General features: G+C 49.6%; 1 protein-coding gene and 1 pseudogene across 4 annotated transcripts in view; one reads left to right on the forward strand and one right to left on the reverse strand.

Annotated features, from left to right (window-relative positions):
- The first annotated feature begins 20 nt into the window (after positions 1-20).
- The window catches only part of PI4KA (phosphatidylinositol 4-kinase alpha), a 95297-nt gene continuing 83147 nt past the window's right edge, over positions 21-12170 (forward strand). For all 3 annotated transcript variants that reach the window (XM_082853416.1, XM_082853417.1, XM_082853418.1), the window contains exon 1: positions 21-180. In XM_082853416.1, coding sequence (XP_082709542.1) covers positions 43-180 — 138 coding nt within the window. In that variant the 5' untranslated portion in view covers positions 21-42. The remainder of the gene's footprint in view (positions 181-12170) is intronic.
- LOC309970597 (WW domain binding protein 1-like) lies at positions 10132-10807 on the reverse strand (annotated as a pseudogene). The gene has a single exon. The product of its transcript is annotated as a WW domain binding protein 1-like (transcript).

Genomic DNA, 12170 nt, shown 5'->3' on the forward strand with positions numbered 1-12170 from the left:
ATCCCGGTGAGGGAAGCCGGCGGGCGGTGCCGCGGGGCGGTGATGGCGGCGGCCGCGGCCCGGGGAGGCGGTGGCGGCGGCTCCGGCTCGGGCTCCGGCTCGTCACGGGGTTTTTATTTCAACACGGTCCTATCGCTGGCCCGCTCCCTGGCCGTGCAGAGACCGGCATCCCTGGAGAAGGTAGCTCGGCGGCTGGGCGCGGGCTGACAGGGGGAGGGGCCTGGGGCGCGGGAGGCGGGGCGGGGGTCTGCGGGAGGCCGAGGGGGTCCCGGCTGCCGGGGGCGCGGGGTGCTCTTGAGGGAGGAGCCGGCGCGGCTAGGTGCCGAGGGCCGGGGAGCAGGCGGGCGGAGGTGTGGGGCCCTGTGGCGGGCGGGGCCGTGAGCTCGGGCGGGCTGAGCCGCGGGGCCGCCTGGTGACCGCCGGGCGGGGGCGGCGGCGAGGGGCGCGGGCAGAGCCGAGGGCCGGGGTCGAGCCTGTGGTCGGCTCCCCACTCGCCCTGTCTTCTGTTTCTTGACTCTGGGGCGTTGCCGTTCTCGTGGAAGGGGCGCTTTTCCGCGCTTTGCCCTCAGTGGTGAAGGGCGGGTGAAGTAGTGTATCTGGAAGCGGTTTCTGAGACGCACATTTGCTGCGCATTGTTTTTCTCTGAGACTAGAGGGGGCGTTAGATCGGCTGAGAGAGGGTGTTTGAAGAAAAGAATTCAGGCCCCGGGGGTTCCTTATCTTGGGAGAAAGGTGAAAGGCAGCCTCAAGAGTGCCTGGGACGGTGGGAAAAACGCAGCTTTTAGAGTCGGAACGTCTCTGCACCGTCACTGTATGTCGTCTTGGACGTTCCTTTAACCCTCCGAGCTTCTGTGTCCTTATCTGTGAAATGAAGTGGTTCTTGAGCATTAAATGAGTTCAGGCAGAAAGTGCCTGGCCCAGAGTTAGGCTCAGAGTAGGTGGACAGTAAAGGGCAGCTTTCCTCCCCCACCAGGGCGTGATGATGAGTGAGCACGAAGGGATGGGATTATTCTTCCCTACAGCTTCCTGGTGGATGGAAAGAACGTGTCTGACAGCAGAAGAGCGCTTGGGAGTGGTTTTATGGCTCTGGTGAGGGAAGTGAAGCTAAAAGGCTGTTGCACACACCTTGGCAGAGTGACCTCGTCCTTCCTTGGCTTTGTAGGTTCTCAGACTTGCACAGTGAGCAGGTCTTGGGAGACTGATGCCAGCCTGACTTCTAGTTAAAGGAGGAGTACAATAGAATGGAAAGACTATGGGTTGTAGCCATAAGATCACCTGAATTTAAATCCTGTGTCATTCACTTACATTCGTGTGAGTCTGGGCAGGTCAGTTCACCAGTCTGATCCTCTGCTTTCCCCTGCAAAATACAAGGGCCATACTTGATACAAGTATTGCGAAGATTGACAGAATGACATGAATAAAGGGAGGCAGGTGGGTGCCTAATGAACGATCACTGTTATTGCATGAGGCTGAGTGATGGATCACAGTGCTGCTTTATGGAATCAAATCCATGCCAGCTAGTCAGCACATTCTCTTCTTAGGAGGAGGACCAAAAGTTGTATCAGAAGTTTGCTTGCTGGACTTGGAGAAGAGGGTGCAGGGAATTGGATGATCTTAAAGAGGGTCCTGCGGCTCTAGGAGTGGCAGCACCCTTCCTCACTCAGTAACTGAAAAATGCACCTTCAGCTCAACTCGCCTTCTTCAGTCTTCTTCACTAGTCACAAGAACATTATGTAACTGCAGCATAGTTTTGTATCTTATGGTAATGCTTGGGTAATCAAGATTACACAATGTTTTACAATGAATTAAAGCAGCTTTTAGGTTGGGCTCCCTAATACCATTCAGTTTCATCGGCTCATTTACAAACCATAGCAGGAAAGAGTTAACAGAGCCCGGGCTGCTGTTTTTTTAAAAATTAAAACTAGGCGGGCTTCCCTGGTGGCGCAGTGGTTGAGAGTCCGCCTGCTGATGCAGGGGACACAGGTCCGTGCCCCGGTCAGGGAAGATCCCACATGCCGCGGAGCAGCTAGGCCCGTGAGCCATGGCCGCTGAGGCTGCGCGTCTGGAGCCTGTGCTCCGCAACGGGAGAGGGCACAACAGTGACAGGCCCGCGTACCACAAAAGAAACAAAACAAAACAAAAAACTAGGTTATTATTGCCAGTGTCTTTCTTTTTTTAAAATTAATTAATTAATTGATTTATTAATTTATTTTTGGCTGCATAGGGTCTTCGTTGGTGTGTGCAGGCTTTCTCTGGTTGTGGCAAGCGGGGGCTACTCTTTGTTGCAGTGCCCGGGCTTCTCATTGCGGTGGCTTCTCTTGTTGTGGAGCATGGGCTCTAGGCGCATGGGCTTCAGTAGTTCTGGCGTGTGGGCTCAGTAGTTGTGGTGCACGGGCTCAGTAGTTGTGGCACACGGGCTCAGTAGTTGTGGTGCACGGGCTCTAGAGCACAGGCTCAGGAGTTGTGGCGCATGGGCTTAGTTGCTCCACGGCATATGGGATCTTCCTGGACCAGGGATCAAACCCGTGTCCTCTGCATTGACAGGTGGATTCTTAACCACTGCGCCACCAGGGAAGTCCCCGGGGCTGCTGTCTTCAAAAGGGCTTGCTCGCGAGGTTGGCCCTTGGCTGGCATCGGGAACTTTGTGCTTGAACCGTTCCTTCCATTCTCTAACTGATCAGGATGGTTCACTGTGTCTGACTCTGTGTAAGCAGCATGGTTTACGGTGAGCACCTGCTTTCCTTTTGGGAATCTGGAATTTTGATGGTTGCTAGGCAGGCAGTGCCTAAATGACCAGCCCCCAGTAAAAATCTTGACACAGACATCGCTCTCGTGTTACTGCATTGCTTGCTGCTGTAAGGGGTGTGTGCTTGGGGTGCACCCTCACAGGAGGGAGAGACAAGAGGAAGCCCTTGCACAGCTTTCTCCAGACTCTCTACCTGTGTCTGTTTCTCTGGCTTGGATCCTTTCACTGTAATGAAATTTATCTGCAAGGACGACTATGTATGTGTGTGTGGTCCTGAGGACCCAAAGCTACTTCTTTCTCAAGAGGAGGTTTCTGTAGGTGGCTGATTGCATCGGAAATATGTGAATTCCTCTTGTCCTCATCTACGATTTTGAGACTTGATTATACTTGGGATCACTGTTACTATTTAGTCCTGTACTGTATGTCTGCTTGCTGCACTCCCCTACTTTAAAACAGTTGATGAGAAGCCCTTAGCATTCCTAAGGGAAAGATTCTTGAGGTTCTTAAGAGTAAAAGAGTTTCTGAGTACCCACCTGGGAAAAGAAAGCTGGGGACTTAAGCAGGGAGATGAGTGTTGAAACCCCCCACCCATTTCTTTGTTTTCATTTCTCTTTCTCCTCCTTTTTTCCAGAGAAGACAGAGGACTGAGTGGGGCCTGATGCAGATAGGGTTGACCCAAGGAAGGCTGTTTTCTGAACTAGACCTGACACCTCAGCTCAGACATGGGAGCTCAGGCAGCCTGACATGCTTTCAGTGGCACTGGGACTCATTAATGACACAACTTACCCTATCTTTGTCCCTCGGCATGCCACAGTGGGTTTGACTTACTCCATTCACCCACCCTAACCCCAGGCCGTGAAGCCAAGCCTATCACTACTGAGTGCATTTTACTTGTCCTTAATTCCTTAATTTTTCTCTTTCATCCAGAAAACATTTATTGAGCACCTATTGTTAATTGGTATGCATTAGGCCAGGTAAATAAGAAACTCCTAATTTGATTGCTTAGGTGACCAGCAACAAGTCAGTTTTGCTGCAAGTCCCCCATGTGCTCTTGTGCCCCATGTCTGGTGACCAGATTCCTGCTGTGTTCAGGTAGCCAGACCCAAGGGCCCTGGGCATCTATTCTAGGATCCTTATCTGAGCTTTGACCTCTTCCTGTTAGGCTGCCTCTAAGACTGGAGTCCCAGCCCTGAGGCCCACCCCTGGGATTGCAGCCCACCTCTGAGGACACACTCCGTGAGGCCCACTCAGGCCTCAGCCCTCTCCCTCTGGGGGAAAGAGAGGAGAAAAATTGAGAAGAGAGTCCTGCCTACACTGAATCCATCTCTGATTTCCATCTGCCTGCCCATCTTTTGCTCTACTTTCCTGGATCTTGCCTGTCTTGAGAATGTTGCTGAGCCGCCCCTGCCGAGCCTCCTCCTGGCTCTGCCTGGTCATACTCCTCTGTACCCTGGAAGTCAGGGGACCTGTTCCTGCCTCTTCTCACCTGGCCTGTGCCGTACTAATGGACCCTGAGCCCAGGATGTGGAGAGTTCTAGGCAGAGCTGCAAAGCAGGCAGCATTCTGTGCCCTCCTGCTCCTCTTCCCACCCTCAGGAGGCTTTGATCAGACTCCTTCCCCATTTCTGAAAATACTCTCTCTTATTCAAGTTAGGGTGCCAGAACCTTGAGGTGTTTAGCTAACTATTGACCTGATGTTTAAAGGGCACTGCGGCGTTAGGGACAGGCTGGACCCTCCCTGGTGGACAGGTGTGCTTCAGGAGACGCGCTGGGTAACTCTTAAAAGTAACTGGAGGAATATGTGGCCAGGTGCTTAGGACAGTGAGCTTTCTGGAGTTCATGTTTATCCAGTCTGTCCTTTAGAGTGGTCTGCTGTGGAGTGAAAATCCTGGTATTGGCATTTTTTCAGCATCACTAAGCTGAAAATTTCCCATCCTGCTCCCATTCCTTTGTGAGGCCATGTTAAAAAACAAAACAAAACAAAACGAAAACACGGAGAGGAGAGAGAATAAGCTTTGGCAGAGGATATTCATGTTGCTAGAACCAGTGTTATTAAATCAACTCTAAAATATTTTAGGAAGAAATTGGAAGAAGAAAAATATCTTACCTGTAATCAAGCCACATTAACTGTATTAGTTTTCTGGGGCTGCTGTAACAAAGGGCCACCGTGGCTTAAACAACAGAAATGAATTTTCGCACAATTCTGAGGCTGGAAGGGCTTGATGAAGGTGTCAGCAGGGCAGGTTTCTCTACAAGCCTCTCTCTTTGGCATCTAGATGGCCGTCTTCTCCCCGTGTCTTCACATGGTCTCCCTCTGTGTCTGTGTCCTAATCTCCTCTTCTTAGAAGGACACCAGTCAGATTGGTAGGACTGGCCCTCCCTCATCACCTGATTTTAACTTAATTACCTCTTTCATGACCCTATGTCCAAATACAGTCATATTCTGAGGTACCTAGGCATTAGGATTTCAATATATGAATTTGTTGGAGGACACGATTCAGCCCATGACATTAACCCATCAGCACTGTCATTTCTTAAAGCTCTTTTTTAGTTTTTAACCATATATAGCTATGTTCACTTTATTGCTTTTTGCAAAAGTAGCCCATATTTATTACTTTGATAGTGGCATGTCATTTTTTGCGTTGACAGATCATACTTAAGCATTTCTCTGTTTAGACTTTCTAGTTTTTCCATGTAAAACAGCATGTTTGTACGCTTAGCATGTTGTCTTCTTCTGAATGACATCCTTGTGTTAAGTCACTGATGGGTCTTGATGTTTACTGCCCACCTGTTTCCAGAGGATTGTACTTAGTTGTGATAGCATCAGCAAGACACCTTGTGCATGTTTATAGCTTCACAAGGTTGGATTTTGCTGTATTTTTTCCTGGCAACTCAGTCAGCCTAAAAGGGTACCTTACTCTTTTGAGCCCAAGATAATGATATTGACCGTGGTTGGCTATTTATATCGTGAATTAAGCAAACAAACAGCTCCCAAGGCAGAATTGCTAGGATCGTGTGATGTTGCCGTGTTTTTGTTTTCCGTTATGTGGAAACTTGAATGTTCTGTGTTCTCTTCATGCTTGCAATCCTGCTGCTTGAGCACTGACTCCTGGCTGTGACCACTCTGGGTTTGCTAGGTGTGCACACAATCCTGACCCTCAACTAACTTACAAATTAGTAGCAGCAGTATTAGGTGCAGGACTGGCCGGTGTCTGCCCAGAAAGGAGCTGGTGGTGAACTGTGTAGCTTTTCAATAAAAATACCCTGGGAGGATATTTAGCTGTTTTGTACTTTGCTGGGGTGGGAGTGGGAGGTGCAGATAATTTCTAATTTGGGCCCCAAACCTTTTCTCCATGGCTCTTAATAGGTTTGTGAAGAATGCAATAGAAGGTAGAAAAGTGAAAAGTGCTCCGAGAAAGCAAAAGTATTGGGAGGTTACCCTCAGTTGAGATTTTAAATAGGGATGGCTTAGAAGCCATGAGGGTGGGCATTTGCAAGTACTAAGTGCATTGGCGAGGGAGGGTCATTTCAGATGGAGAGAACAGAGGGCACAGCACAGAGGAGAATGAGAAACAGCAGGTGATAGTGTTTGGCGGAACAGGATGTGTTTAAAGAGAAGAGTGGAGATGAGGCTGGAGAAGAAAGCAGGTGACCTTGTTTATGTTCCTAGACTCAGAGTCTGCATCTAATTGATGAGACAAGGAAGATCCCGTGGATGTTTCAGGGCCTGAGGCTGGTGTGCGTTAGGAAGCTGATTATGGCTGTGTTGTTTGTTTCAGTGCCCTAGGGAGAATCAGGAGTGGTGTGTCATTAGCAGTCTGCTCCCCCAGAGGGCAGAGATGTTCTATTTCTGACTCCTCACTGTGGATTCTTTTTTTCTGTCAGTGTTTGCAGTTTGCATCCAGTGAAAATGTGGTTGCCTCCAGTCCCTTCCACCAGCAGCTGTTCCCATCATGGATTTTAGTTGCTGAAATGTTTCTGTGTACTTATTTTCCTGGTTTCTTATTTATATGTTTTTGTATTTGCTTCTCTCATGAAAAAAGCTTGGCCTTTTGTGAACATTGCCAAGCCAGCCAGAGCCCTACTTTCATTTGTGTGAAAACCTGATGCGTAAATACAGGTTTGAGGCAAAACCCCTCAGGTCTCCCTTGCATTTATTCGTTGAGTCTGAGAGGCTCTGTCTTTGCTGTGGAAGCCATTCTCTTCTGAATGTTTCTGTTTAGAGCTGGTCTGGAAGCCGGGATTCAGGACAGCCAAGGGTACACCATTATGAAAGCAAAAGATGGTGACCTCATCCACCCATTCATTCATGCACTAAGTCTTTGAGTGCCTGCTGATTGCCAGGCACTGTGCTGGGCCCTGGATGGGCGCCTTGGAGGGACAAATAAATAGACATGATCTTGCTGTCATGGCGTTTACCATGGAGGGAGACAAACAGCCTTAAACAAAGAACTACAAGTAAATATGATTTAAAATGGTAACAAGTGCCATGAAGCAAAAGTAAATGCTATAAATGGTATAGTAATTTTTTTTCGGGGATCGACTTTACTTGGGCTTCTCACAGTGGTTAGAGCCACTCCGTCTTCAGAACAATCACAGCACAGGAAATGCGTCACTGAGGCTGCCCAGAAAAGTCTGACCAGCTGAATCTTATTGCTTAAAATACACATATTCACAATAACTGATAAAGGGTGATGTGCCTCACACAGGAATGTGTATTTGCAAATCTTCCAAATGTAGCACCAAACCCTCGACCAACCCCTTTCTTCTAGTTCACCTGGAACATCAGACTCCCTCAAATCTTTCTGGCTCCCTCACAAGTCCTTCAGCTCCCTACTTCCATCTTTCGTCATGCAGGACAGCCTCATGTAGCAGGGGCCAGACTGTGAGGCTGGACTCGAGCCCAGCTCCACCCACTGTGTTTTCTTCTTCTCGTGCCTTTCGGGTTGGATGCTGCAGTGAACCCAGCATTAAACACATGGACCAGTTCCCTACTCTGACTGGAGAAGGAATCCTGAGCTCCAGAATCCATCCCTTCAACCAGTTAACTCAAGCAGGATTCATTGTGGTAAAACTTGATCTTGAGACACTTCAGTGAGTTGTTTGGGATAAAAACAAAAAACAAAACAAAAAAAGGTGGCAGGAAAAGCATCTGAGAGCTTCTGGCACACTCCTGCCCACTCTCGCCACACACCAGCCACGCGCTGAACCTCAGCAGAGGGAGGTAAGCCCTACAGCACTGTGGTGGCCACCAAACCCTCCTGGCAATTCTGGGCAGGGCTGACGTCTGGGCCACAGCCAGTCCGAGCTTGACACTGAAGATCCAGTCCAGCTTCTGTCTGAGGTTCCACCTTGGCCTTCTGTCCCAAGCGGTTGTGGACACCCCCGGGGGCTGACGCCGCGGGCCAGGAGCAGCTGAGGGAGGCAGACAGGCTCAGAGCACGTTTCCGTTTACAGGGAGCAGAACACAGGCCTCTGAGTGTCCACGGAGCAATGTGCAAATTTCAGTGATGGGTAGAGTGAAACCTCTACTTGGAGCACAGCATCTCTGGCAAACGTGGGGACTGCCGCCGACAGCGCTGCTGAGTACACCCAAGTGCACAGCCATTCGCTCAGTAAACAGTAAATGCGTAAAATAAATTACCTTGAGAGGGCTGCGCCTGCTCCAAACATGTGGGTAATGTGAGCAGTGTCGCTGCTGTTCAAAGTGTATTCACAGGAAAGCAGGGCTGGGGGCTCACACACAACAGACAGACACACACAGGTTATCCAAGAAGTCACTGTATACGGACTGCACTTTGTTCAACATAGATTTTGGTTTTGTGGACTCCAAACTCAGACACTCATTCATCTCACAGCCTTGGATTTGTCTATTTTGTGTGCATGTGTGTGTGTGTGTGTGTATATATATATATATACATATATACACATACACATATATATGCGTGTATTCATATATATACTTTCCTTTCTTGCCATAATATCAATGCCTAGTCTGAATGTCATCGTTCAAGAGTGGGGGAAGAACCAAACTCTTCATATGAACAGGGCTGGACGGGGAATGTTAGTTTCGGCAGTTTGCTTTTTCCATTCAGATTATTCCTGTCAGAGCTCAACTGGTTTTTGAAGCCAGACTACAGTGATAAGGATCCTGTGGTCCTTCAGGATGGCTGCCTTCACCCTCCTACCTGGGCCACTTAGACACTTGACATAGGCTACAAAAATTAATTATCCCATTCAAGGAGGGGCGGAGCAGGGAAAGGGCAAGAAAACCACAGATAACCAAGGCATTTTTTCCAAATGGTCAGTTTGAAAAAACAAACAAATAAATAAAACAACTTATTCAGAATCAAGAGAAAATACTGTGTGAGTCAGGCTGCGGGACTGCCCTTTCTCAGGACCCACAGCCTCCTCATTTGTTCGTAGAGAACAGTGAGACGTGAAGGCCGGCAGATGTGTGCTTGGGGTGGGGGAGGGTACTGATCACCTGTGGGCACAGATCAAAGGGCAGAGATGCAGAAAGCTACACCTCTATCTGCTGCCACAGCACAGGGCCTCCTGCTCACCCACAGAAGTTCCAAAGATAGCCCCCACTCAAGCCTGCACACAAAACATCTCCTTCTGGCTCAACTGTAGCCAGGACTTTTTGAAGGCCAAGTTGGAAAAAAGCCACAAATTTTCCTTTTCCAAAACAGAATTCTTGCCTGCCCATTGGTCAAGTTCTTATTTTCAGCTCACTTTTTTTTTTTTTTTAAAGAGAAAAACCAAAGAGAAGGCAGGTGTAATATTCCACACTTGAATCAATCCGCAGCCAGCCAGAACCTGCTGGGAAGGGACCCCTCCAGGATGCATCGTGCCACCTCCATCTCGTCACCTGGAATTTGAGAGCACAAGCCCTTTACCAACCCACCATGCAACCGCCGGTCAGCTCTCATCCACCCACAGGAGGATCCCAGTTACCGCTCCGGAGACACTGGCAGCAAGGGGCAACAATCCCCGGATCTCTGGGGGCTTCACCCAGGGCTGAGACCTGCCACCTCTCTTGGACTGAGATGCGGCAAGGTTCTCGTAAACTCACACCAGAACATGAATCCACTCCATTACCAAGAGTCACCTCAGGGCACAGTCTCATCCCCTCCTTGGGGGCTTCTGAAACACACATATCTCTGACCCAAGCAGGTAGTGAGACCTGATGTAAAGGGGGACAGGGTGGGGTATGAGGAATGAGTCACAGGACAACTTCTTGGCCCTCCATGACACTGTTTCTATGGGAGGCGAGGCACCCACACCCCAAACTACCTGGAGATGCAGGAAAATGCAGGAGCAGAGGGGGAAAAAAAAAAAAACAAGGAACACAGTCACTTAATGCTTCTCTCATGGTTCTCCACTACCCTGGTTGCGTCGCCAAGTTCTCGGGTGCAGCCAGGGCCTGCTCTAGCTGGGGGAGCTGCTGCTCGTTGATGGTGTTCAGCAGCAGGCAGTCAGGCAGCCGCGGCGGGTGGGGGTGCCCAGCTGGGCCTGCTCCTCCGAGGGCTGGCAGAGCCCTTCCTCCTCATCGCCAGGGGGCAGCACGTGGCAGCTGTGGCAGAAGTCTAGGGGCATGTCCAGAGCATCGTCGATGAGCACATTGAACTCTTTGAGGTCGTCATCGTGGTGGCCCCAGTTGCACACACACACCTCGATGCCTGAGTCACCTGTGAAGCCATGATGTCTGCCGGGTGTCTTGTCTTTGCTGTCAGGGAGGGCGCTGCCCTGCTCGGAGCTATACTCTTTCAGCAGCTCCTCCTTACATTCGGAATCTTTGTCCAGGAAGGTCCCAAGGTCCACCTCCCCCAGGCCGGCCACAGAGCCGCTGGACTCCATCCCAGGGGCTTTGGTGGCTGCTGGGTCTGCTGGCATGTTGGAGGGCTCAGGGTCAGCGATGCTCGTGGGTCACGTGCTGCTTCTGCTGGGCCTGACAAGGGGCTGCTCTGAGCCTCCTGGGAGCCCCTGGTGGGATTGGCGCCTGGGGAGCTGCCGCCTGTAGGGCCACACTGCTGCCCACAATTACTCAGCACTGCCATTTTATTTCAGGTTTTTACCAAACTATTTACTACCTCCTTATGAGGAAGTGGTGAACCGACCTCCAACTCCTCCCCCACCATACAGTGCCTTCCAGCTCCAGCAGCAGCAGGTCAGGATGAATGATGGTCCACACGAGCCAGAACCACCAGAGTTCATAGTAGTAGTTGCAGCACTGAGACTGTTAACAGCAGCATCCTGTGTCACAGATGTAGCTAGCTTTGATTGTTAGTACCCACGCAGGTTTCTTTATCCTGCGGGGGTTCAGCCCTGGCTGGCAGGGGGCTGGGCAGCGCCTGGAGGAGCAGGTGCGCCATGCCACCCAGGAACCTTCTCCTCTCCATCCCCCTCCCGCTCCTCCACCACCAGCTGCCACCTCCTTCCTCCTCCGCCCTCTCCTTCTCTTCCCTCTAAATGGTATAATTGATTTACAGTGCACACCTGAAACATTGTAAATCAATTCTACTTCAATTTAAAAAGTAAATGATGTTGGTGAATTTTATCTCAATTTAATAAAAAGGTAAATGGTATAAGGAGAGATAAAATGGGCTCCCAGTTTATAGGGGGACCAGGGAAGACTTTATTTTTTTATTTTTAAAAAATATTTACTTATTTATTTATTTTTGGCTGCATCGGGTCTTAGTTGTGGCACATGGGCTCTTCATTGCAGCACACTGACTTCTCTATCTCTAGTTGTGGCGTGCAGGTTTTCTCTAGTTGAGGCGCTCGGGCTTAGTTGCCCCTCAGCATGTGGGATCTTAGTTCGCCAACCAGGGATTGAATGCGTGTCCCCTGCACTGGAAGGCGGATTCTTTACCACTGGACCACCAGAGAAGTCCCTTAAGGAAGATTTTAAACAGAGCTGAAGGATGAAGTGTGTACAAAGGAATTCTCCTAGCAGAGGATACAGCTTGTGCAAAGGGTGAGACGTAGGAACATTTTTGACTCATTTGATGACGTTAGAGTAGGCTATAGTGGTTATAGCTTGGGGGTGGGGGTGGGGTGGGCAGGACGTGAGCACCCAGGACAGGTAGTGGAAATGATGGTTGACTTTATCTTAAGAGCAGTTTAACAGTTTAATATCCTTTAGGGGATTGGTGAAGAATTTAAAATACTAATAATAAGTAAAATAAAATGTCACGATTAGCGTGTAGATGGGAATATTTGAGACCAGTTTAAATAGATTTGTGAAAATTACATTTAGTATGAATATTAAATATTGTGGGTTTTTTTGTTTGTTTGTTTTTTGGCGGTACGCGGGCCTCTCACTGTTGTGGCCTCTCCTGTTGTGGAGCACAGGCTCTGGACGCACAGGCTCAATGGCCATGGCTTATGGGCCTAGCTGCTCCGCAGCATGTGGGATCT

The sequence above is a fragment of the Leucopleurus acutus genome, assembly GCF_964270905.1.
Source record: "Leucopleurus acutus genome assembly, chromosome: 13".
NCBI lineage: Eukaryota > Metazoa > Chordata > Mammalia > Artiodactyla > Delphinidae > Leucopleurus > Leucopleurus acutus.